This window comes from Phycodurus eques, chromosome 1, assembly GCF_024500275.1.
Source record: "Phycodurus eques isolate BA_2022a chromosome 1, UOR_Pequ_1.1, whole genome shotgun sequence".
Classification (NCBI taxonomy): domain Eukaryota; kingdom Metazoa; phylum Chordata; class Actinopteri; order Syngnathiformes; family Syngnathidae; genus Phycodurus; species Phycodurus eques.
In genome coordinates this window covers 28,708,720-28,733,309 of record NC_084525.1, presented here as the reverse complement: position 1 = coordinate 28,733,309, position 24,590 = coordinate 28,708,720, and the positions used below count along the sequence as shown (strand labels likewise).

The 24,590-nt window shown below is 40.7% G+C and overlaps 1 protein-coding gene and 1 long non-coding RNA gene across 2 annotated transcripts; one reads left to right on the top strand and one right to left on the bottom strand.

Moving 5' to 3' along the window:
- Window positions 1–775: 775 nt before the first annotated feature.
- On the bottom strand, window positions 776–4,978 carry LOC133413590 (uncharacterized). The gene is made up of 5 exons (XR_009769893.1): window positions 4,947–4,978; window positions 4,552–4,792; window positions 2,897–3,051; window positions 2,643–2,703; window positions 776–1,162 (listed from the first exon to the last, which is right to left on the bottom strand). It is a non-coding gene; the product is annotated as an uncharacterized LOC133413590 (long non-coding RNA).
- A 100-nt stretch (window positions 4,979–5,078) lies between these two features.
- klhl21 (kelch-like family member 21) lies at window positions 5,079–22,032 on the top strand. The gene is given in 6 exon segments (XM_061686283.1): window positions 5,079–5,221; window positions 11,666–11,949; window positions 11,951–12,731; window positions 17,358–17,763; window positions 17,881–17,953; window positions 19,201–22,032. Coding segments are annotated over 6 exon segments (1,995 nt in total). The 5' UTR covers window positions 5,079–5,094; the 3' UTR covers window positions 19,525–22,032.
- The last annotated feature ends 2,558 nt before the right edge of the window (window positions 22,033–24,590 follow it).

The window sequence follows — 24,590 nt, the reverse complement described above, 5'->3', positions numbered from 1 at the left end:
CGCCTACTCATCTGAGGAAAACTGTCTGTGTGACAACACGACTGCCCCTCATAATGCTACACACACACACACACACAGCTTGTGTGTTCATCAAAGAACTCGTTTTTCCTGAACCACCTGAAGGGAGCGTGTGGCAGTTCACACCATCATGGCGCCCCAATTGTATCTATCTGCAGCCTCTCCGTATGCTTACGCCCACTCGTATGGTTACGCCCACTCGTATGGTTACGCCTCTCCTCTTGGGTACGCCTCTACGTGCCTTCGAGGCGGCCATGTTGGGAAGGAAAACATTTAAGAGTTTGAAATGACAGATTGTATGTCAGTGGCTGAATAATTGCTTCAAAAACCTTTTTAATTAATGTCAATGTGATTTCTGAATCTCAGAATGTTTCAATAATTCAAAATACTATAATTACATGTATTTAATGAAGGGAGTTAGTCTTCAAATGATTTACTTACAATTAAAACTTTGTGTTACACCACAAGTAATTAAAACTTTCTGCGTTATATAATTTTCCAAACCTTTTCCAGACCTACTGACCCTAATATGCTGTCCATATGAAGCCTGTAAATAGTATTATTTTTTTGTAATCTAAACTGGGTTTTTTTGTAAGAAGTCTTTCATTGTAAATTTTACTGTTCCTACACAAATACTGTTTTTATATGATAACTGTGGAGCTTGTATGGAATGTATATGGTTTTGTAACTTCAGATATTCACACAAAAACATGAATCAAAAGCAAATGTATTTATGTATTTTTTAATAAGTCCCTCCAGAAACAAAAAACAGTCCATCGAGCAGCATCCTCCCATACTGTCGCCGTCAGACTCTCTTTCCCCATCATCGACAACCTTTTGTGTCTTTATAATTATTATGACATTGGACACAGGTGGCAGTGACATAGGGGATTCTGTATGTGTTCCTATGTACAGACTCCAGGTCACGACACCTGTTAAAAAATATATATATATTCAAATATATCTGAATAGTATCACTCACTCACTCACTGTCTAGCCAGTGAAGGTGTGCTACATTGTGGAACGTCTCTAGCTTGACTATAACCCAAAAACGGGTGCAGGTCAGAGCCAGCGCACGGATCACACAGTCCCCATCCTGAAGAACAGCTTCAATGAAGATACTCCTCAAAATGGAATCCATCAGCTGTGAACATACAGTGTAAATTATAAATTAGCTAATGTCCAATATTATACTCTTTGAACAACGATAGTATCATAAAACAATTATTTATCAACATTTGGTAGCTTTCAGATTTATTTTTGTTTTCTGATTGTAAAAATGTTACAGCCACATGATTTGCAAATAAAATTTGTCATCAGACAAATCTACATTGAGTAGATTTGTCTAGCCAGTGAGTGTTTGTCATCAGCTCATAAATGTGCTTCACTTCCATAACTTTAAGACAATGAAATATTGATGCGTGCCTAAAAGATGGGACTGACCACTCCCCTGGGAGAGGACTTGACCGCACCTTGACTGGCCTGTATCAAAGAGGTCTGGGGTTCCTTAAAGTGAATGGGACGCAGATTACATTTTGGAGATGTATGTACAACAATGATAAAAGGAGAAGCGGCTCAGAAAATGGATGGATGGATGGGCAAAACATGCTGCCCCATAGTCCGAATATATCTTCAGTGTTTAAGAGACCAGTACCCTTCAATCTCCAGGTTCTCCAATAGGATTGTGCACCACCACCTATGCACATCTGGCATGTCATGCTAAAATAGCATAAGTGCAATACATTTTCAGTAGGCTACAAAAAGGATTGTACCAGGCCCACAAATTAAGATCATACAAATGAGATTATACATCCATGTGTGAGAAGACCAAAAAAAAAAAAACGTTTTTAAATTAAAAAAAAAATCAACAAACCTAAGGGTAAGGGGCTAGTGGTGGAATAATGAATGGATAATTAAACATGCTATGGTGATATACACTATATGTGTAGTAGCATCATACTTACACCTCCATCCATCCATTTTCAACACCGCTTATCCTGGTTAGGGTCACAGGGTGCTGGAGCCTATCCCAGCTGACTTCGGGCGAAAGGCGGACTACACCCTGAACTGGTCATCTGACAGTGGCAGGGCACATATAGGCACGGACAACCATTCACACTCACATTCACACCGTCACTGAGTGGGAACTGAAGCCACGCTGCCTGGACCAGTCAGGCGAGTGTACCACTACACCATCAGTGACAGCCATACTTACACCAGTAAAGTCAAATGGAACCCCCATGACAGGTATACCAGGAGTGCTGCAAAATGTGCAAATAAATCAAAACTTTATTTTCTTTGTATGCATGACATCACAAAGCTGATGAGTCTTATGCCAGTGAAGGAAAGGTATAGCTGCATGTCTGGAATATGAATCACTGTTGGACATTTGTTTCCCCCTCAGAGTCAAGCTTTCATTTATCACTAACATGAATATACCACAGTCATTACTGCCATAATTTTGTGCAGGATGGTCCTGTAAAAATATGTAGTCAATTAGCAAGCAAGATACAAAATCCAACAGTTTAAATACAGTATCAAACTATCTGTGTAAGCATCAAGCATTAACCCAAATCATGACATTCACCATGATTGGAAGATGTTTTGTTTTGTTTTGTTTTTACCTCTATATCAAGGCTTGAGAACTCTGATCATTTTCTGGGTTTCATGTGCTGGGCAACATTCCTGTTATTGATTAAAAAAAACATAAAAACAATGAGGAATCACATTGGTAATGTATGCAGAAATGTTTTTCTTATTCTTACTATTAAATAATAACAAAAAAAACATTCATTTTCATTTTGCCATAATTTGCCTACCATGAAAAAATAGCTCAATACACAAAAAATACATGGATTATACTGGATTTGAAACATACCTCCGTAACAAACAGCTGTCTTTTCATGGGTTTGCATATGAGCCAAAACATGCATACTCCCCCCTTTTAAAACAAATGTTGCATTTGGATTGTGACTGTGAGCCTTCAAAAATGGATTGTGGTAGGCGCCCATCTTTGAAGATGGTTGGATGGAGCTGAGAACAAACACAGGGAAGATTTATTTATTTATTTATTTGCACCTAACCGGATTTAATCAAAAACTCAAAGGTCGGGTTGTTGGTTAGCTCGGTGGGTAGTGCAGGTCATCCAAATACAAAGGCTGTTGTTGTTGCCTTTTGTCATTCCCCTTCTCTCTGATTCCCTATTTCCTGTAACTATTCAGTTGCACTTTCAATAAAAGGCATATCCCCCCCCAAGAAACAACAACAAACAAAAACTCTAGAGTCATGTAGGTATTGTCCAATATGCCCAAATAATTTGTCACATGACGTATTGTAATTGTCTATTCAGAAAGGTGTGCATTCATAAAGAATAGCGGGGAAAAAAAGACTTTTTTGATTGAAGGAACTTTGTTAAGGTTGATGGATTGAACAATTACAATTAAACAAATGACTACATACAGGAACATCTCAATAAATTAAAATATGTTTGAAAATTACATTTAGTTCAGTACTCATACATTACATAGCTTCATTAAACATTTGGAAAAATACTTTCCAGAGGGCAATTTCTACATTAAAAAAAAACAGTTTCTTGATTGTCGGTTATACAATATTCTAATTTCTTGGGGTGGTGAATTTTGGTTTAGTTTGCTGTAAGCTGTAACCATCGATATAATACACACACACACGCACACAAACACACACACAAAATTTATGAACCATTTTAACCCTGATTGTGTGGAGTGCATCCCTATAATATGAATTTCAAATGTTGAATGGAGCTACCTAAATAAAGTGTGTCTGATGTATCTGTAAATGCAAAAACAAATAAAAATAATAAATAAATAACATTGTGTTCATATACAAATTCTTAACGTTCGTCTCACCCAAAAGTAAGGTAATCACAACAAAAACTGTTGTTATTGTTACACTACAAGGGAAAAGTGAAACCCTAACGTTATGGAGTAAGCTACGTGCTGCAACCAAGACCTGTCCGTCGTGGTTGCATTACTCAATTAGACCATGCTAGGAATAACAATTACATTAACAGCGTTACGGTGGATTCACCATTTACAAGTTAGCCATACTAATTTTGAAGGTGCCATTTAATGTACGTACACTCGCGCCAGTTGAAGCTTCGTCCATGTATCCTAAAATGACGAATATGGTCAGTAAAGGAAATCACAGGCGTAAACCTATGCATTATAGTATTGCTGATTGAGCCACAGCTATATGTCGCGATTTTAGAAGTGTTTTAAATCATTTTTTTCTTTTTTTCTTTTTAAATCAGTTTATTTGAAAGGGGACAATGCAATTTCATAAAACACATGAAATACACATGATTAAAAAAGCCAGAATTAACTAGAAGGCTAGTTTTCATCTGTAGTCCCCTGGCCATGATGTAAAAAAGCAGTAGAATACATCTACAAGACAATATAATACAGGATACATAATCAAAGACTTGCTATACTATTAAGAGAGAATAAAACCACAAATCATTTGATCATAACAAAAAAAAACATCATAACATACTTGTCTTTTAGTGTTGGCAGCTATAGGTGTAACCACATTTTCAGTTTTTTTGTGAAGGCCTTGTATGTTGTAAGCACTTTAACCTCCTCAGGTACTGAGTTCCACTCACCAGCGCTCCTCACTGACCAGGCTGACTTACTGAAAGTGCTCCTGCGCAGAGGAATGAGACAGTCACCTCTGACAGAGCCTCGAGTGACACGCTCAGAGCTGTTTCTTTGGCTGATGAACTCAGCCAGAGGAGCTGGAGCCAAATCATGCAGTACTTTAGAAATCAAATTTAAATCTGCAAATATGTGAAGACTGTCCCAGTTTAAAAGACTGTATTTTTGTTTTAACTTGCACAGTGATGATAGTGCCTTGGTTACATTCATTAGATGAAATAAATTGCCACTTACAGTCTGATCAGCCATGTTTTCGCTTGCTCTTTTCCAAAATACTATTGGCTAATACATGACGCCCAGGCCTACGTCATTTTTGGTAGTTACGCCTCTTCCCTTGGTTACGCCTCTTTACAATGTTACGCCTCCTCCCTTCACGCTGCAGATGGACCCCTCTCCCGAAGGAGGCCGGACACATCTGCGACATCAAAGTTTCATCACCATTCCATTTGTAAAGGCTTTTATTCACAGGTATCTGAATATTTATGAGGCCAGGGCGAGGACAAACACTGGTAAGTTGGCCATAACGGTCGTTGTTTTCACCAAACTAGTCCACACGGCGAAGAGTCAGCACGACAGTAGCATTTTTTTTTTTTTTGGAGTGGGGGTGGTTGAATTGTGACGTCTTTAGATTCGCACGCACGCGAAACAGCGTTCAACTTTTAACAGTAACTGAAAATATCCTATATAAACAGTCTTTTTCCATTTCACGTCACAAACGCCACAACGTCATAAATCGTCTGTCGGGGAAATAAACGCAGTGAGTTGAGGAGTTATTCGCCAACCACGGAATTTGTGATTAACCCTGTTCATCGCTTTTTAGTTTTCACATTAGCATAAAAGTATGCTAATAATTAACATTTCTGTGTCTCTTTAGTTCTTCGTCAGAGTCCGTTTAGGTACAGTAGTCCTGTTATTACTTCTGTGCTTTATGGGTGAACGTTTTGGCATACGTTTCATCACTAATTTGAGCCTCAAGTCACAGTGTGTTTGTTCATTGGAATGGACATGTATGGTGCGTTGCACGGCTTGAAGAAATGATGCAAGGCACTAGCTGACTAAGTGCAAGTCTTCGCTGCACGAGGAGGAATGACAAGAATGTAAGAGGCACACTACTACTTGGCATGTAAAAAGTATGCCCGGAAAAAGCAAGAACAAATACAGTTGGATAAACATCTTTTGGCCTTAGCTACTTTCTTGATCAAAATAAACATGTATTAAATATATCAAATAATCATGACATACAATTATATATCTAATCCAAATAAAATATAATAACAAATAAAATATCAAAAATAAACAAAACAAAAAAAAGGCATTGTTGTGTTAATACTTTAACGGGACCAGTGTTGTTTTGTTGATCACATTTTTTTGCCGGTGCATCAAAGTCTGGTGTTGGTTTTGTGGCAATTCTCAGAACACATCTGAGGTCTTCATCACTCAGCTGAGATCTGTTGGATCTTTTGTTGGTGTTCATCACACTAAAAGTCTGTTCACACACATGTAGAGCCAAACACCACCAACATCCTCAATGCCATCTTCTGGATTTTTGGAAATTTGTCTGCCCTTAATGAAGCATAAAACTCATCCAGTTTGAGAGTTGAGCTCTTTTAAGACCGTATCACACTGGAGATCAATCAGTTCCATCCACAGCTCCCGTGGGGCTGTTTCAGGGTCTTGTGTGACTGAATCTTGGATGGCAGTTTGTCAGAAAAAGGTGTTTTGCTGAGCCTGCAAGCTTGATTTTAACCGTCGAGCCATAGCCATCAGTTCCTGCGTTGATTGGCTGTTAGCATAATCAGCATGCTTGGTAGAAAAGTGACGGCTGATGTTATATTCTTGTAAAGTCAATGGTTTCTTAACAAATTAGACATACAGCCTTTGACCGGACTTCAGTGAAAAAGTATTTAGTAGTCCATTCTTGACTTTCATCACATTAGTTTTGTCGTAATCTGAAATCATATTACCGCTAATATTACCGCTAAGAAGTAATATTTTAAGAAAAATTCTTAGCTGTAATACAAGTGTATAATATACAAGGAACAGCTCAATAAATTTGAATCAGGAAGCCTTTATTGTCATTATATAATATATATTTTTTAACTGAACTTTTAAAATAGATGGTTAAAAAGCAACCACACACGCAACTTGGATTAGCGCCACGTACCTTCATCCGATTGACGTGTTGGCATTGTTCGCCGGTCGGCTTCATCATGTTAAGGTACTGCATCCACCCGTTCGTAAATGTCAGACTACTGCAATAAAATCTTGTATTCCGATGCCAACGCATCCCATCTTTTACGATCACTGTTCTTTATTTTGTCAACTCAAATGCGACCGGATACACTCGTTACCATGGCGACGACAGCGCGCCACGTGTATTATAAGAACAAAATGGGGAAAAACGTGTACTGATGGTCACCGGTGCTCGGGAGATTACGTTCATCATTTAAGGCCTGCTTGAGGTATTTTCTTGTACTTTTAATACGATACGGCTTGCAAGCATGCAGCAAAAACGTTATGTAGCCTAGCAAGCTAGTGCTAGCACTAACGGTTGTATGTAAACATGCCGCTGTTATGTTGAATCATGCTCTAAAGTTTCGGTGTGGGTGAAGTTATTTAATTACAATGAAGTAATTTAATTACAGTAAGTTAGCACCCATGATTTCTGTCATGTAATGTTGGTTTGGCCTGACTGATTAGAATACACGATCTGTGATTTCCAACCTTTATGGAGCCAAGGAACATATTTTACAATTGAAAAATCTCACGGCACACCAACAAACAAAAAATTTCACGAAAAATGGATACATTAATTACTCTATGTACTTTCTGCCGTCTAATAGAAGACCATTCATTTGTTTTGTCTGTCATTACGCCTCACTGGCATAAATAGATGAACAAAGCTACATTACTTACTGTAAATATATTTTTTTGAGAAATTAAGTACACAAGTATATACAGTAAATGAACAGGTCATTTAAATAGACACATTGCTCCATCTTGTGATCGGATCGGTGATCGGTTATCGCTTTTTTAATCTCGCTGATCGGCCCCAAAAAACCTGATCGTTTAAAGCCTAGTCTTCATTTGTTAACAAGAGCCCCACAGCGCCCGAAATGGTGATGCAACGCGGCATAGCGGCACGTTTCCAGGCCCTTACTTGTTGAGGAGAAAGCTGGCAACTTCAGCGTCCCTTTTAAAATCCTTTTCTCTCATGAGCTCCTTCCTCCTGGCTAGTCCGATGTTTATCCTCTTTTGAATGATCCACTGTTTAAGTTGGATTTTTCTCTTTCTCGTCGATGGCGTAGCTGTCTCCATTGCATATCCATGGTCCTGTATTTTGCTGCTGCAGTAGTGCAGATTTGCTGGGCGATGGTAATCTTCTCCAGTGTATAAATCTCTGCACTGAAACGCAGGGAACTGCATAGTTATTTCTGTGTTTTGTGCTTCTTGTCCCCTTACAGCGGCTGTAGTTTCAAGATGGCTGACTGTCAGGGCGCTCCTCTACTGAGTCACCACTCTTACGTAAAAATAAATCTAAAATTCTTCGCTTTTGAGAATGTATCAGATTAGTAGGTCATATTGAGGTCATAATACACCAATGATAACACATAGAAACACAGACATCGATTTTGGCCAGTGAACAACTGATAATGTTACACAGTGTACCTTTAAGGCACGTTCACGGAGGGCAAATTAACATTCTACAGATTGCAAAGTACAAGCTGCTCTATGAGGCTAGCGGCATTAGCTTCGATTTTCCTCTTGAGGTAACACTAACCCGAATTCCTCTGCGTTTCTTGATTCAGGCGGTGTTGGTCGCAGTTTCTCCTTGTGACATCACAACATTCTGTCTTGGATTGTTTTTGGTGATAAAAGAATTTCAGAGCGACACTGAAAATGCAGTTTTGGGCCATTTTCGTTGGGCAAAAAGTTTCAGTGACTTACAAATCTGTACTCGCCCGAGCGGGCCAGTGTCTATAAATAGGTGGTGGCTGGACATAGCGGCGTAGTGGCTCCGGGACACCGTTAATGTTGGATCCTGTATAGTATACCATAGTATAGATGAACTGAGCGACCTTGTGCTGGTCTGCTTCAGTAACTAAAGAGCTGAATCATGTGCATGTGGCTCTGGGTCAGCGACTGACTGCAGCTGTTGCATGTGATGCCAGTCGCCATTGGAGCATGGTGCAACCCCTCTCTGACATCCTTTGTGTTTTTATTTTTTATTTTATTTACATTTTTTTCCTTCGATCACCTTGTGGATGATTGTCAACTTCTCAGATGATGCCCTTCTCATACTCAGGAATGTGCAGTACATCTAATATGAAATTATCAACTCTCACGTACTACTTTGACTAAAACTACTTTTACCCGGATGGTTAATTGACAACTCTAAATTGCCCGCAGGTGTGAATGTGAGTGCAAATGGTTGTTTGTTTGTTTGTATGTGAATATTAAGTCAATTGGGTTACTTCCACAAACATTGCCTTTTAGTTCATAGGTTTGATATTGATACTGGTTATAAAGAACCTCAAGTCAAATGTTCATTTGAGTCTATGCTGCAAGCTGCTAAGAAATTGGATGTTCATACTTTGGACACCCTTTATTTAAACAATTTTTGACCCAGCCCCCTAAAAGAATCTGAATCAGAATTGTTTGGAATCGGAACCGCTCAAATTCAAACGATGACCAACCCTAGTTGTGGTTATAGCTATAAGACTAAGGAGTAAATAGATAAAATAATTATAAAGTAAGCATATTCAGAAATATGACGAACAGTAAGTTATGAATTCTGGGCCATCCTCTATAATATAATTTCCCCAAACCATTGGTCAAATTCCAAATTGTATGACAAATTTTATGACCTCAGCAAGGTTCCATTTACTGTACCTTGCTTTCCAAAAGTTAAATCAAATCCTGGATTTGGATGACTGTGATGTCTGTAAAATCTGAAGTCGCGTGGCAGGATTTCTATTTACAGCCGGCTGAATTTTCTGACTGCTGCTGTTAGACTGGTGTCATTGCTTCAAAATACAGCATGAGCTATTTTCAGGAAGAGTAGAGTAACAAACATTATGTCTTCAGCATGATGTATTTGCGTACAGCCCAGACGGGCTCATAAGATCATTTCAGCAACATGTCCCAACCTTCTTACCGTGAATGCTTCAAGTCATTCGTACACTGCCACATTCCCTCCTGCAAAGTCGAGGACATTAATCTTTGTGTAAACTTTTTCACTATTTCACTGTTGCCCTATTATCCATGCAAAATTCAGAGGTGTAATATTTGCCAATTGTGTTGCATGTCACACAAAATGGTGTTTTAATATACGGATTCTGTATGGGCTGTAATCAGATTCCGCCTTTGCCTTTTTTTTTCAAGCTTGACCGTGTCAGCGCCAGTATCTGGAGTGAGGTATAAAATGCTTGTCTTCACAAATATGGTTGTAACCCTAACCCTGGACAAAAGTTGCCAAAGACATACAAACATGGAAGGTGTTCCCTAAAGAGTGGAAGCTGCAAAGGAGGGATATAAAATTTTCTGCAGGGGTGATGGCCGTGTGTCTTAATACATTTACCCATATTGTAACGGGTTAAATGGAAGGCAGTGTGAATCGGCTTATCTTTTTTCGAATAAACCATTTCCTGCACACCGACCAGGTCTTAACATGGGCATGGAATTATCTAGTTTTTTTGCAGTGTAGGTGGGTTGTATACAGGCCTAGTTCGCCGTTGTGGAGAGCATTTTGATTCCTCACAGAGCTCCATGTGTGGCTGTATTATTGAAACCCTGTGTGGAATGCTGCTAAGTCTCTTGGCCAGAGATCAGCAGCTTTATTATGACCTTAAAGCAAACCTCTGTAAGCAGATCGCTTCTTATTTTAAAGAGGAAATGATCTCAAAATGTTAACAAGGATTTTGTGTATGTGATTAATGATGCTTCATGAATGTGTTTTAAAAAAGATTCATGATCCTTGAAGAGATTATTAGAAGTTTGATCCCTACTGTCTAAAAGTCAAGTACAAAATTATTTTAAAGCTACACGCCTGCACTACCTACTGGTGCAAATTTGATAGTGCCCCCCCACCCCCAGAAGTCAAACACATTCCAGGAGGCTTTCTCACTGTCCATTGGTGCCTATTTTGAATTCAAATTTCCACAAAGAATAATACAACTGCAATCTCTTTCTAATGTTGAACTTGTGAATAGTTCACACTGTACATGTACTGTTTTATGTCCCATTTATGTTTATTGTCTGCATCCATTAATTTTCTATACTGCTTATTCTGTTTAAGGTCACATGTGAGGACACACATACCAACAGACAACAGAATAATCATTTAGTCATGTGCATTTGGTTGAAACAGAATTTTGGAAATAAAAACCCCACCAAAGATAGAAACTTAAAAGCACTAAAATAGAAAGCAGTATCCATGTGTACCATCCTGGTGTATTAAATGTCATGGCAGCTGTCAGGGTGACGCCATCATTATACAATTGCAAGCTGCATTAAGGATTTTATAACCGGAAGATGATGTGTTTTGGAACGTAGCTTTGCACAAACTGACTCAACCACAGACACATGAAGGAGGGGTAATTTTGTGTCCCCTGAGTGCCCCCTCACAACAAGCTAGGTGTTCTCCTCAAGACCCCATCTAGACCCCCCTTTTCACTGGAAATGGACACTGCTGGTGTATTTATAGCCTCAGCACACAAACGAGCTGCCTGTCTTTAGGAAAGAACTATTCATATCAATCCGAGCTGGCTAATGTTATAGACTGTTCTTTCTGAGCCCTGCTGTGTCGTGGGGTACAAGAATTAACTTTCTTGATAACTTTGAATTCGTTGACAGGTAAGTGTCTTGAAATGACCACAGTTTCGCATTTACTACCACTTGTCTCATTGTGTGTCCAGCTTTCTAATTCATGTGGTCCTGAACTTTGCTTTCAGATGTTAACATCTTCCTGAGCACAACCCTTAGAGACGAGATGGAGAATCCCGTCTTACAGACGCAACCGTCCACCCTGGCGTTTTTTGACACGGCCCACGCCTTCAACCTGCTGCGAGGAATTCATGAGCTCCGCGCAGAGCGAAAGTTTTTTGATGTGACTTTGTGCGCAGAGGGCCGTGAGTTCCACTGCCACCGCACGGTCTTGGCTGCTGCCAGCACCTACTTCCGGGCCATGTTCACCGGTACGCTACGGGAGAGCATAATGGACCGTGTGGTTCTACACTGAGGTTTCGGCTGAGCTTTTAGGATTGCTGGTGGACTTCTGCTACACAGGACGGGTCACTGTCACGCAGGACAACGTGGATCTTCTGCTGAAAACGGCAGATCTGTTTCAGTTCCCGTCGGTCAAAGAGGCCTGCTGTGCTTTTCTGGAACAGCGTCTGGATGTTTCCAACTGCTTAGAAATCCAGGACTTTGCAGAGGCCTACGCTTGCCGAGAGTTGGCGGCCAGTGCACGCCGCTTTGTCCTCAAAAACCTAATGGATCTTGCTAAAGGGACAGACTTTGAGCGGTTGCCTTGGAAGCGCCTCCTTGAGTTTGTGTCTGATGATGAGCTGTGTGTGGACAAAGAGGAGACTGTTTATCAGATCGCAGTGCGCTGGGTGAAGGCTGATCTTCAGCGGAGACTGCACTACTGGCCCGAGCTCCTCCAGCAGGTCCGACTCCCTTTCGTCAGGAGGTTCTTCCTTTTGGCCCATGTTGAGAGCGACCCCCTTGTCTACCTTTCACCCACCTGTCTCCGCATGGTAAACGAGGCCCGTAGCTTCCAGTCCTGCGAGTATGACCGTCATGACAGGCCTTGCCGCCGCATGCGTCCACGGCCTTCCACTGGACTAGCTGAGATCTTGGTCGTGGTGGGAGGTTGCGACCAGGACTGTGATGAGTTGGTCACCGTCGACTGTTTCAATCCGCAGACGGGCCAGTGGCGCTACCTGGCAGAGTTCCCGGACCACCTCGGAGGGGGCTACAGCATAGCTGCCCTCGGGAATGATATGTATGTCACTGGTAAGAGCTGGTGCACCATGTTTGTGTTCTCTCTGACAAAGTATTTGAAGCATTTTAAGCCTAAATGTGATTAATTTGACAGAAAATGGAAGCTAAATGTATCATGCTGCTGCAGTTGAGGGAATACCACATTTATGTAACGGGGGGGGGGAGTAGAACCTTTGAAATCAAAAACAATCTCATCTGGGTCGCTGGCTGATCTCTGATTAGTTAAAATTTTGAAAAAAATATTTCCAATTTGAAATAACTCTGTTCCAGGGTAAAACATTCAACATTAAAAAACCTATTTAGGAACAAACGTGCCTGAACTACATTATATAGAATATAAACCACTCACCCTGATGACTATGACAGGTTTACATTCCGTTTTTAGTCTTTATTTATTTTGCATATTGTACTGAGCAGCCATGACAGACGCGTACCACTTTGTTACACATGATTAAATGCAACACAAAAAGATGTCAGACTCACTAAGCTGAGGTAGCATGATGTCTGCTAAAAGTATACTGTACGAACTAATCGTGTATTTTACCTGAAAATCTTGGTCGCTTTCCAGATTGTTTCTTTCAGGTGTATTTATGGAAAACCGTAAATGAGATAGTGAGGTCATTTTTTTGTTATCAAAGTCGTCATTGTGGGAAATGAACCAGGAAGTGAAGGCAATTGAGTGAAGTGCATAAGTCACACGTAAAAGACATGTTTCTTTCAGGTGTATTTATGGAAAACCGTAAATGAGATAGTGAGGTCTTTTTTTGTTATCAATGTCATCATTGTGGAAAATGAACCAGGAAGTGAAGGCAATTGAGTGAAGTGCATAAGTCACACGTAAAAGACATGTTTCTTTCAGGTGTATTTATGGAAAACCGTAAATGAGATAGTGAGGTCTTTTTTTGTTATCAATGTCATCATTGTGGAAAATGAACCAGGAAGTGAAGGCAATTGAGTGAAGTGCATAAGTCACACGTAAAAGACACTAACCACAGTGATGGTTGGTGTAAGTCTGCATTGGCTTTAAATAAACTGCAGAATGATTACGTCAAAGTGAAGCAGAACATGTTGTGCTGCCAGGACCTCATCATTACGAGCCACTGTGTTCCCCTCCGAGAAAACATACAAATCCTTTGCTATGCTCATGCAGGACACTTGTAACTTTATAGCATTGACTCACTGCCATCCAGCACTAAGGTCAATAAGAATGCTTCTGGTATTGTCTGTTAATTAACATCTGGGCCTGACCGATTAATTGTTAGGCCGATAATACCTGTTCACCTGTGTAATATTCCAAACAGGTGTTTTTTTTACCATTCCTCAATTTCCTCAGTCTTTTGTACCCCCGTTCCATCTTATTTTGGAATGTGTCGCAAGCATCAAATTCAAAATGAGAGAATATTTGAAAAAAAAAAAAACAATGTTCATCATTTTGAACACTCGATATTTTGTCTTTGTGGTGTATATAATTGAATATAGGTTGAAAATTATTGAGAAATCATTGTATACTTTATATATTTACACATCATCCCAACTTTATTGGAATTGGGGTTTGTACTTGGACTCTATCCAGAGTCAGTAAAACAACAACAAAAACCTGTAAGTTGGGGGACTCATAAGTCTTGTTAATGTACTTTTATGAAATCTAGTTTTTTACTCCGGGTTATGCTAAAATAAAGTACATTTATGTTCCCTATGAAGTTCCCCCCCACTTTTGTAAATTCCTATTTTATTCCCAACAAGAAATTCACTTCCAGAACAGTTTGTCCAAATTTGCCATATTTTCAAAATGTTGTCGAACACATTACCTCGGGACAGTTACTGCAGTATATTTTGTAAAAGGAGAAAAATAATTATGCATACTGTTCGATTGCACAACATAATCATTACTCTACAATCCTAATTGATCAAATTATGGCTTCAATATTTATTTTAATGTTTTTATTGCAACAACCCTGTAATGGTGGACTCAGTTGCAGCCCGAATTAGTAGTACTGTATGTGAGATTTTTATGTCATCGTCAAAAATATCTACAGTGAGGAAAAAAAGTATTTAGTCAGCCACCAAAAATGAGGGGGAAAAATCCATCAAATCACATTGTCTCATTTTTAAAGATTTTATTAGCAAATTATGGTGGAAAATAAGTATTTGGTCACCTACAAACAAGATTTCTGGCTTTTACAGACCTGTAACTTCTTTAAGAGGCTCCTCTGTTCTCCACCTGTTACCTGTATTAATGGCACCTGTTTGAACTCATCAGTATAAAATACACCTGTCCACAACCTCAAACAGTCACACTCCAAACTCCACTATGGCCAAGACCAAAGAGTTGTCAAAGGACATCAGAAACAAAATTGTAGATCCTGCACCAGGCTGGGAAGATTGAATCTGCAATCGGTAAGCAGCTTGGTGTGAAGCAATCAACTGTGGGAGCAATTATTAGAAAATGCAAGACATACAAGACCACTGATAATCTCCCTCGATCTGGGGCTCCATGCAAGATCTCACCCTGTGGGGTCAAAATGATCACAAGAACAGTGAGCAAAACTCCCAGAACCACACAGGGGGACCTAGTGAATGACCTGCATAGAGCTGGGACCAAAGTAACAAAAGCTACCATCAGTAAACACACTACGCTGCCAGGGACTCAAATCCTGTGGTGCCAGACGTGTCCTCCTGCTTAAACTAGTACATGTCCACGTCCAGCTGAAGTTTGCTCGAGAGGATTTGAATGTTCCAGAAGAGGCTTGGGAGAATGTCATATGGTCAGATGAAACCAAAATAGAAGTTTTTAGTCAAAACTCAACTTGTCGTGTTTGGTGGAAACAAAATGCTGAGTTGCATCCAAAGGACAACATTCCTAAAGTGAAGTATGGGGCTGGAAACATCATGCTTTGGAGCTGTTTTTCTGCACAGGGACCAGGATGACTGATCCTTGTAAAGGAAAAAATTGTGAGATTTTGAGTGAAAACCTCCTTGCATCAGCAAGGGCATTGAATATAAAACGTGGCTGGGTCTTTCAGCATGATATTGATTCCAAACACACCGCCCGGGCATCGAAGGAGTGGCTCCGTAAGAAGCATTTCAAGGTCCTGGAGTGGCCTAGCCAGTCTCCGGATCTCAACCCAATAGAAAATCTTTGGAAGGAGGTGAAGGTTTGTGCTACCCAGCAACAGCCTCAAAACATCACTGCTCTAGAGGAGATCTGCATGGAGGAATGGGCTAAAATATCAGCAACAGTGTGAAAACCTTGTGAAAACTTACAGAAAACGTTTGACCTCTGTCATTGCCAATAGAACAAAGTGTTGAGATGAACTTTTGTTATTGACCAAAAACGTATTTTCCACCATAATTTGCTAATAAATCTTTAAAAATCCGACAATGTGATTTTCTGGATTTTTTTTGTTTTTTTTCCTCTTTTGTCTCTCATTGGTGAGGGAGGTATACCTGTGATGAAAATTACAGGCCTCTCTTATCTTTTTAAGTGGGAGAACTTGCACAATTGGTGGCTGACTAAATACTTTTTTGCCCCACTGTATCTTTCGATTAATTCGCCAAACAAACAAATAACATTTTTGATAGATTGAATTGGATAGTTTATGCATGGACAATAGTTTAGATTTCTACTTTGTGAAAGTACTTGTATAAATGTCTACTCTTGCATTCTATTTGTATTATATATTTATATTTCCTATATCCACTATTGCTACTGAGATGATGCAAATTTCCTCATTGTTGGACTGATAAAGGTAATCTTATCTTATATTCCAAATATTTATTATTAATAATAACATACTATTAATCTGACCCCTTTCTCAGATAACGTCTCCAGTGACGTATTAATTTCTGGTTCAGGGGCATCTTGTGAGGCCATGAATTATTTTACATTTATATCTCCAGACGCGTATTAGGGGGAAACGGGGGGGTGGTGTAAGAGATTGAGATACAATCACAAATCACATCGTGACAGCCATTTGGCATCAAGAATGGGGGGAGCACAGGGCCAGTCTGGGGAACGGGACGTGGCGGTGGCTGCTCAAAGCGCTTTGTTGGTGGCCACTAGAGTCACAGGCCGGCGGGGCTGGAAAGAGGAGTCATTTGAGGAAGAAAAAAAAAAAGGAACCAGCCTGCTCCTATGCTCATCCATAAAATCCAAAATATTGGGGCGATTGCGCTGATATTTTCATAGATTGAAGGGGATATATGGAGAGAAGTCCACATAAATTTGGGTGACGATTGATTGCAGTTTTCTGACATTAAGTGACAAGTTTTTTCTATCATAAAATAATACAAAATAAATCTAAACACCTATAACGTCCATAAAATACAAATATTGGGCTGATTTTTCTGATATTTTCAAAAGTGGGCATATGTAGAGATGTCCACATACATTTTGGTGAGTATTGATTCCCGTTTTCACCGGCCTTGGGAGTTGCGGGCTGGCGGTGCTGGAAGGGGAGTAATTTAAGGAATAAAGAAAAGGGGGTTTGAGAGGGTAGGAACCAGCCAGGTTGACTTGTTGCGCTGACCGTGGTTGCAATCAAATTCGTGCGAGGGAAGCGAAGCGAAATTAACTTTTGCATGCGGTGTGTGCATAGCATTAGAATCCAATGGCATACCTTCTTCTTCCTCCGGCAGGCGGCTCTGACGGCTCCCGCCTCTACGACGGTGTGTGGCGCTACAAGTCGAGCGTCAACGAATGGACGGAGGTGTCGCCCATGCTGAAAGCGCGCGAGTACCACAGCTCATGCGTGCTGAAAGGTCAGCTGTACGTAGTGGCGTCGGACAGCACCGAGCGCTACGACCACACACTGGACTGCTGGGAGGCCTTACCGCCTATGCTGCACGCCATGGACAACTGCTCCACCACCACGTGCAACGGCCGTCTGTACGCCATCGGTTGTCTAGCCGGGGAGGACACCATGGCCGTTCAGAGTTACGACCCGGACAGCAAACATTGGTCCGTGGTCAACTGCGGACAGCTGCCCCTGTGGTCCTTTACCCCTAAAACGGTGACCCTCAATGGCCTCATCTTCTTTGTGAGGTGCAGAGGACTAACTTAGTTTTACGTGTGAACTGAAATGTTTCCGCTTTTACACTGGAAGCTGCAGTAGTACAACTTGTTCGGGTGGATGACATTTGACTTCTGTGTTTCTTATAGGGATGACTCTGCAGAGGTTGATGTTTACAACCCCCTGAAAAACGAGTGGGATAAGATTAGTCCTATGAACCAGGTTTGTATTTTATCTTTGTCAACCTGTGTCCCCACACCAGAGTTGAACCAGCATCTACTCCCCTCTTTGGAGTGCCTCGTTGGTATTGTGTTTAGCTGTGTGTCCGCTGCATGCGCCATCTACGCAGATGCGCAAACTATTTGCGCCAAGTGTAATTTGGCAGTTTGGTGATGAAGTGCTGTCTTCTCAAGTAAAAATAGAATTCATGCTTTTACTTTCTTGCTATGCTGCTTCAGAGGACAGGGCTGCCGCTTACCCAAGTAGTAGCTTGGGGGGTGCAATAGTTATAGATCTCTATGTTTACAGATTAAACTATCAATATAGAAAATTATAAAGATTTATAGGTCAGTCATGCATTGTCTTTTCACGATTCATGGCAGGGCGGGTAATTGATGGACTAAAAGTTTAAAATTTAATCATGGTTTATCAGTAAACCATAAGACAGTGATTCTCAATGTGGTACCACAATAGTTGTGTGTGAGTATGTTTGTGTGTATATATAATATGTTTTTGTGTGTGTGTGTGTGTGTGTATGTATATATATATATATATATATATATATATATATATATATACACACACACACACACACACACACACACACACACACAGACATACACACACACACACGTGTGTGGTTGTCGCAGTTGCCCTGTTCAAACTCACAGCTTTACTGGCTAAGTGCGGTACCCAGCAGGGTGGAGACGCCTTTGTTGGTGAAATCCTCCGTGCTGGCTGGTGGTGGTAGTTAATTAATTTAGCGTTCTAGTGAAACCTTGCTATCTTTGGTCTCCCCTTTGAAGCTCCAGGTGCTGGTAATTCAGCGTTGGCATGACAAAGCAAATGTCTGTGTCTTGCTTCTGATGATTATGGCTGGTGATTCACTTAGCGTCTGTATGTGAAGTTACGTCTCGCCACTCCGTGGTCGTCTGTCTCTGTGGGAAGAGCGAGTCTCACCGGAGACGGGGGTACTGGGTGTCATCTTTTCATGGCGTGTCCGCTACACAGTTGTGTGTGAGAAACTTTATTACTTTGGTTAAGGGACTTTAAGGAAATTGATGTTTTTTTATTGTAATTAAGTCACGATTCACTTTTACAAAAGTCAAGAACGAGGAAATTGTGGGTCCCAGGTTGACAACAGTGGCTTAAAACATTGCCTGTACAGTTATTGATGATGGGGCAACAGCTTTTAAATTACTTGTTTGTGGGGACATCACCTGATGCTGTGTCTGTCGTTCTCCATTCAGGTCCACGTCGGAGGCAGCGTGGCCGCGCTGGGCGGCAAACTGTTTGTATCCGGGGGTTACGACAACACGTTTGAGCTGTCGGACGTAGTGGAAGCGTACGACCCGGCAACTCGCACCTGGAGCGTTGCGGGCCGGCTGCCTCAGCCCACCTTCTGGCACGGCAGCGTCAGCATATTCCGCCAGTTCATGCCTCTGGTGTCTAACGCCTTTGAGCCTACCAGCGCCCCAGACGCCAATGCCATCCACCTGCACCGGCACCAGCGTCACCAGGCCCTATACAACCTGAACAACAATGTAAACCAGGACATGAACGCAGCCCACTGAGTTTTGATCCGCCCATCCCAATGCTGTCAGTTTACTTTGACTTTACCTCATCACAATGCTGAAACGTGAAGGTGTTACCTGACCTTCGCTAACTTAAGGATTTGAAAGAGGATCTGGGCCTCTCAGGCCTGAAAGTGTTGTCATCTATGTACATGCATGAGAAAAAAACCTAGGACTAATTGCATTTGTGATTACATTGTAAAAAAATTGGCAATCGCAGCATACACCGTTCCAAGAGTAGAGCATTGGGCAGCATCAACTTCCCATGGAGCCTATGAGCCTGATTTAGTAAGATCCCAAATAGTGGGTCCTAAATTGCATGTTTGCACTTTAACAGATTGCGCAGGCATGATCTAAGATTACGGCAAATGTGTAATTGTGGAGATTGCCATATAAATGAGGGTTTTGTTCTTTGGGTAGCTCTAATGGTTTTAACCATGGACAATTTGGGATAGCACCGCAAGCACTCGAAGTTTGAAGTGATTGAACTGGAAGTGTTAGTGGAAGTGTCAAGCTAACATTAACAAGTTACAGAAAAGCTTATAAGTCCTATAATTCTGGGGAAGCCAGTAAACTGCATAAAAGTCATGTTTTGTCCTAGCATTGTGGGAATTTGTTCTGTCTGCCCATCCTGTGTTAACACTGTGTTTAAAACTTGAGACAACACACATGAAAAACTGCTTTGGGAGAGTCCAGGACCAATTGTCGTCGTGCGCTGAAATGACCCAGACACAAGAAAATTCAGACTTGAAAGTATTTTTGATAGCACTGGGGAACACGATTTTTGTTGTTAGGTCTGACAGCTGTTTTTAACTAATACCCAGTTGAGAATTAGTTACACGTTCTCAGTTGTGCACGTTCAGTCCTCAAGTCGCAACAGCTTGCCTAAGAGCAAAACTCCCACTCACACTAAAATCACTTCACAACAGTCAGATGTTTCTTTGTACTTTTATTTGGTTGGTCCAAGGATAAGGGACTGGGCCGTTATGAAAAGTTCAATTAAGGTGCACACCTGCTGTGCAGCATGGATGTGATTGTTCCAAACGATGCAAGTTCATCATGAATATAGTTCTGATGAGGTGCATACAGTATGTGCTTCTGTCAGCTATATTTAGAAGGCATGCTCCGTTTACTAAAACTGACAATGGGTTGATACAGAGCATACATACAGTCCCCTCCAAAAGTATTGGAACAGCATGGTCAATTCCTTTGTTTTTGCTGTATACTGAAGACATTTGGGTTTCAGATCAAAAGATGACTTGAGACAAAAGTTCAATATTCCGGCTTTTATATCATGGTATTTACAGCTAGATGTGTTAAACAACTCGGGAAAGAGCACCTTTTGTTTGAAGCCACCCACTTTTCAAGTGAGCAAAAGTATTGGAACAGACAAAGTCTGTCAGTTCTTGTTTGTTTCTGGGGGTTTCTCCCTTGAGTCTCTTCAGGGTGTAAACTTCATGCTCTATTGGGTTAAGGTCTGGACTAGACTTGGCCAGTCTAAGACCGTCACTTGTTCCCCCTGATGAAGTCCTTTGTTGTGTTGGCAATGTGTTTTGGGGCATTGTCTTGTTGCATGATGAAACTTCTCCCGATTAGTTTGGGTGCATTTTTCCGTAAATTGCCAGACAAAATGGTTTTGTAGGCTTCAGAATTCATTCTGGTGCAAAGACTAGTGAGCCGGTTCCAAAGGCAGCCATGCAATCCCAAGCCATGACATTACCACCAACCACCATGCTTCGCTGGTAAGCTTGTGTGTTTTAGATCATAAGCAGATAATTTCGTTCTCCATATTTTGGCCTTTCCATCACTTTAGTAGAGGTTAATCTTGATCTCATCAGTCCATAAAACTTTGTTCCAAAACTTTTGTGGGTCATCTCTGTAATTCTTTGCAAAATCCAATCTGGCCTTCTGATTCTTTTTGCTGATGAGTGGTTTGCATCTTGTCGTTTGGCCTGTATATTTCTTCTCGAAGTCTTCGAATAATGGATTGCGATACCTTCACCCCTACCTACCCTGTGGAGATTGGCACTGATGTCACTGACTGTTGTCTTTGGGTCACAAATATTTCCATCATCAACTGCTGTTGATACCCTTGGCCAACCTGTTGGATGTCTGTTGCTCAGTACACCAGTAATTTCTTTATTTTTCAGGACATTCCCAATTGTTGTATTGGCGATGCCCAATGTTTGTACAGTAGCTCTGATTGATTTTCCCTCTTCTTTCAGCTTCAAAATGGTTTGCTTTTCTCCCATAGCTCTCGGTTCTTCGTGTTTGCTTAACAGCAACTGCAGTTTTCACAGGTGAAACCCAAAGCCAAAAACAAGCACTATCTAATGTTTAAGCAATCAATCTAAAAGGCAACACTTGAGCAACTAGAAACACCCATCAGTCACATTCCAATACTTTTGCTCACTTGAAATGTGGGTGGTTTCAAACAAAAAGTGCTCTCGCCTGAGTTGTTTAACACATTTAGATATAAATACCATGAAATAAAAGCTGGAATATTGACCTTTTGTATCATATTCATCTTTTCATCTGAACCCCAAATGTCTTCAGTATTCAAGAAAAACAAAGGAATTGACCTTGCCATTCCAATACTTTTGGATGGGACTGTATAAACTAGTCATACGTAGTTGAGTGACGCTAATTTACACAATTCAAGTGATTCACTTCCTATAATGTGCGTGGAGCAGCCCCACCTTTAAAATTGTATTCATGGGAAACTTAATATATTGATGTCTGCATTAGGGATTGGCATAATAATCAGATTCCTACTGTGTGGTATTGTTGCTTGATGGCATCTTGAAGCAAACGAGGCAAAATGGAATGCAGTACTTGATCGCAAACGGCAGGGTTGCTGTTAATTTTGCCTCAACTAGGTAATATAACGCCAGCAATGGGAAGTGAAGCTTCCGTTAGCGAATGGCGCCTTCGTTGGTCCCAACCGGAAGTGGAACTGGGTTTTGACTAACCATTTCTGCCCCTTTGCCTTCAATGTAAATGTATCACTCCATTTAATGTTTACAGTTTGCTTAGCTGGAAGTGAAAACAAGGTGAAAGCTTAAGCTCATGTTGGTTAGCCTCTTGCTAATCGTCAGTTTGTGGTGTTATACTTTATTTTCTTTTACAAAAACAGATGCATGGGGTTTTATATTGAAATAGATAATAGCAAGCGCAGAGTGATGCATTTACCTTGAGTGTATCAATGAATCATAATGTCTAAAGTGGAAAATCAATCATGAGTCTGTATAGTGTTTTCATTCTAAGTATAGATGGGTTTCAGTCTGTCTTTAAAAACAAAGAGGAAGCCCAGTGATAATTGATTCATGTTTTCAAGAACTTGGTGGGGGACATGAATGCTGCCCTGAGGAGGTCCTGAAACCTTATTAATTGTGACTGTTTATTTTTACCTTTAATATTTCCAAAAATGTGCATTAGGTCATAGACTTTTATCAAAGGGGGGTTTGGCAGGAGCTTAGGTGTTCAGTCTGCCAGGATGGCCAATGGTAAAACTCTCTCCATTGCCTTCAATGTGATTGCATCTACAGGTACTCAAATATCTTACCTTACTTCAGATTGGGGGGGGTCGTATGTCCAAAAGAAAAAGACATCAAGGAATCCAGCGTGGACTGCTTGTGTATGTATATTTATAGGTCTCTATTTTATTAAAATTTATTATCTATTAAAAATTATTCTCTCTATTTTTTAAAATCAAATGAATCTCGATTATTTTTTAAAACCAGATTAATCACACACACCTGTCCAATACAGTCCCAACAGTGAAGCGTGGTGGTGGCGGCGGCATGCTGTGGGGGTGTTTTTCAGCTGCAGGAACAGGACGACTGGTTGCAATCGAAGGAAAGATGAATACAGCCAAGTACAGGGATATCCTGGACGAAAACCTTCTCCAGAGTGCTCAGGACCTCAGACTGGGCCGAAGGTTCACCTTCCAACAAGACAATGACCCTAAGCACACAGCTAAAATAACAAAGGTGTGGCTTCAGAACAACTCTGACTGTTCTTGAATGGCCCAGCCAGAGCCCTGACTTAAACCCAATTGAGCATCTCTGGAAAGACCTGAAAATGGCTGTCCACCAACATTCACCATCCAACCTGACAACTGGAGAGGATCCCCAAATCCAGGTGTGAAAAACTTGCATCATTCCCAAAAAGACTCATGGCTGTATCAGCTCAAAAGGGTGCTTCTAATAAATACTGAGCAAAGGGTCTGAATACTTATGGCTGTGTGATAGTTCAGTTTTTCTTTTTTAATACATCTGCAATCATTTCAACAATTGCTTTTTTTCCTTGCCAATATGGGGTGCTGTGTGTACATTGGGGGGAAAATCACTGCTCTAGAGATCTGCATGGAGGAATGGGCCAAAATACCAACAACAGTGTGTGAAGACTTAACAGAAAACGTTTGACCTCTGTCATTGCGAACAAAGGGTATAGAAAAAAGTATTGCGATCAACTTTTGAAAATTGCAGGCCTCTCATGTTTTTAAGTGGGAGAACTTGCACAATTGGTGGCTGACTATAATAAATACTTTTTTTGCCCCATTGTATACCCAAAATAAAACCACGCTGACAAAATGGGCAATTCTACACATATTATTCCCGTTCATCATTAGTCCACCCAGATTGTCTTTATTCATGCTACAGCTCAACCAAAATGACCTTCCAGTTATAACATGCTTGTAGCACCACTTATTGCCTAGGTGCAACAGGCATAGCTGATTTCCTTTAATGGGTGTGGGCAGAAAAACATTTGTATAAATGTGGTAATCAAGATTTCTGTCAAAGTATCTCTTTTTTTTCCCTCTTTTATCAACTAGTATATACTGGAAGTCCCATTGTATCAATGTGACCAAAAATGCTTTGTTACATCCTACATTTACTGTAATTTTTGTGATTATGCAGCTGCAGTCTGCACTTTGATGCGACATTTGCAAGAGGTCAGAGGCAGTCCTTATTATTGAATCTTTAAAAGTTCATCACCTTACCAATATGTTTCAATACATTTAAAAAAAAAAAAACATTTGGGCAAAATTCTATCAATCAAAA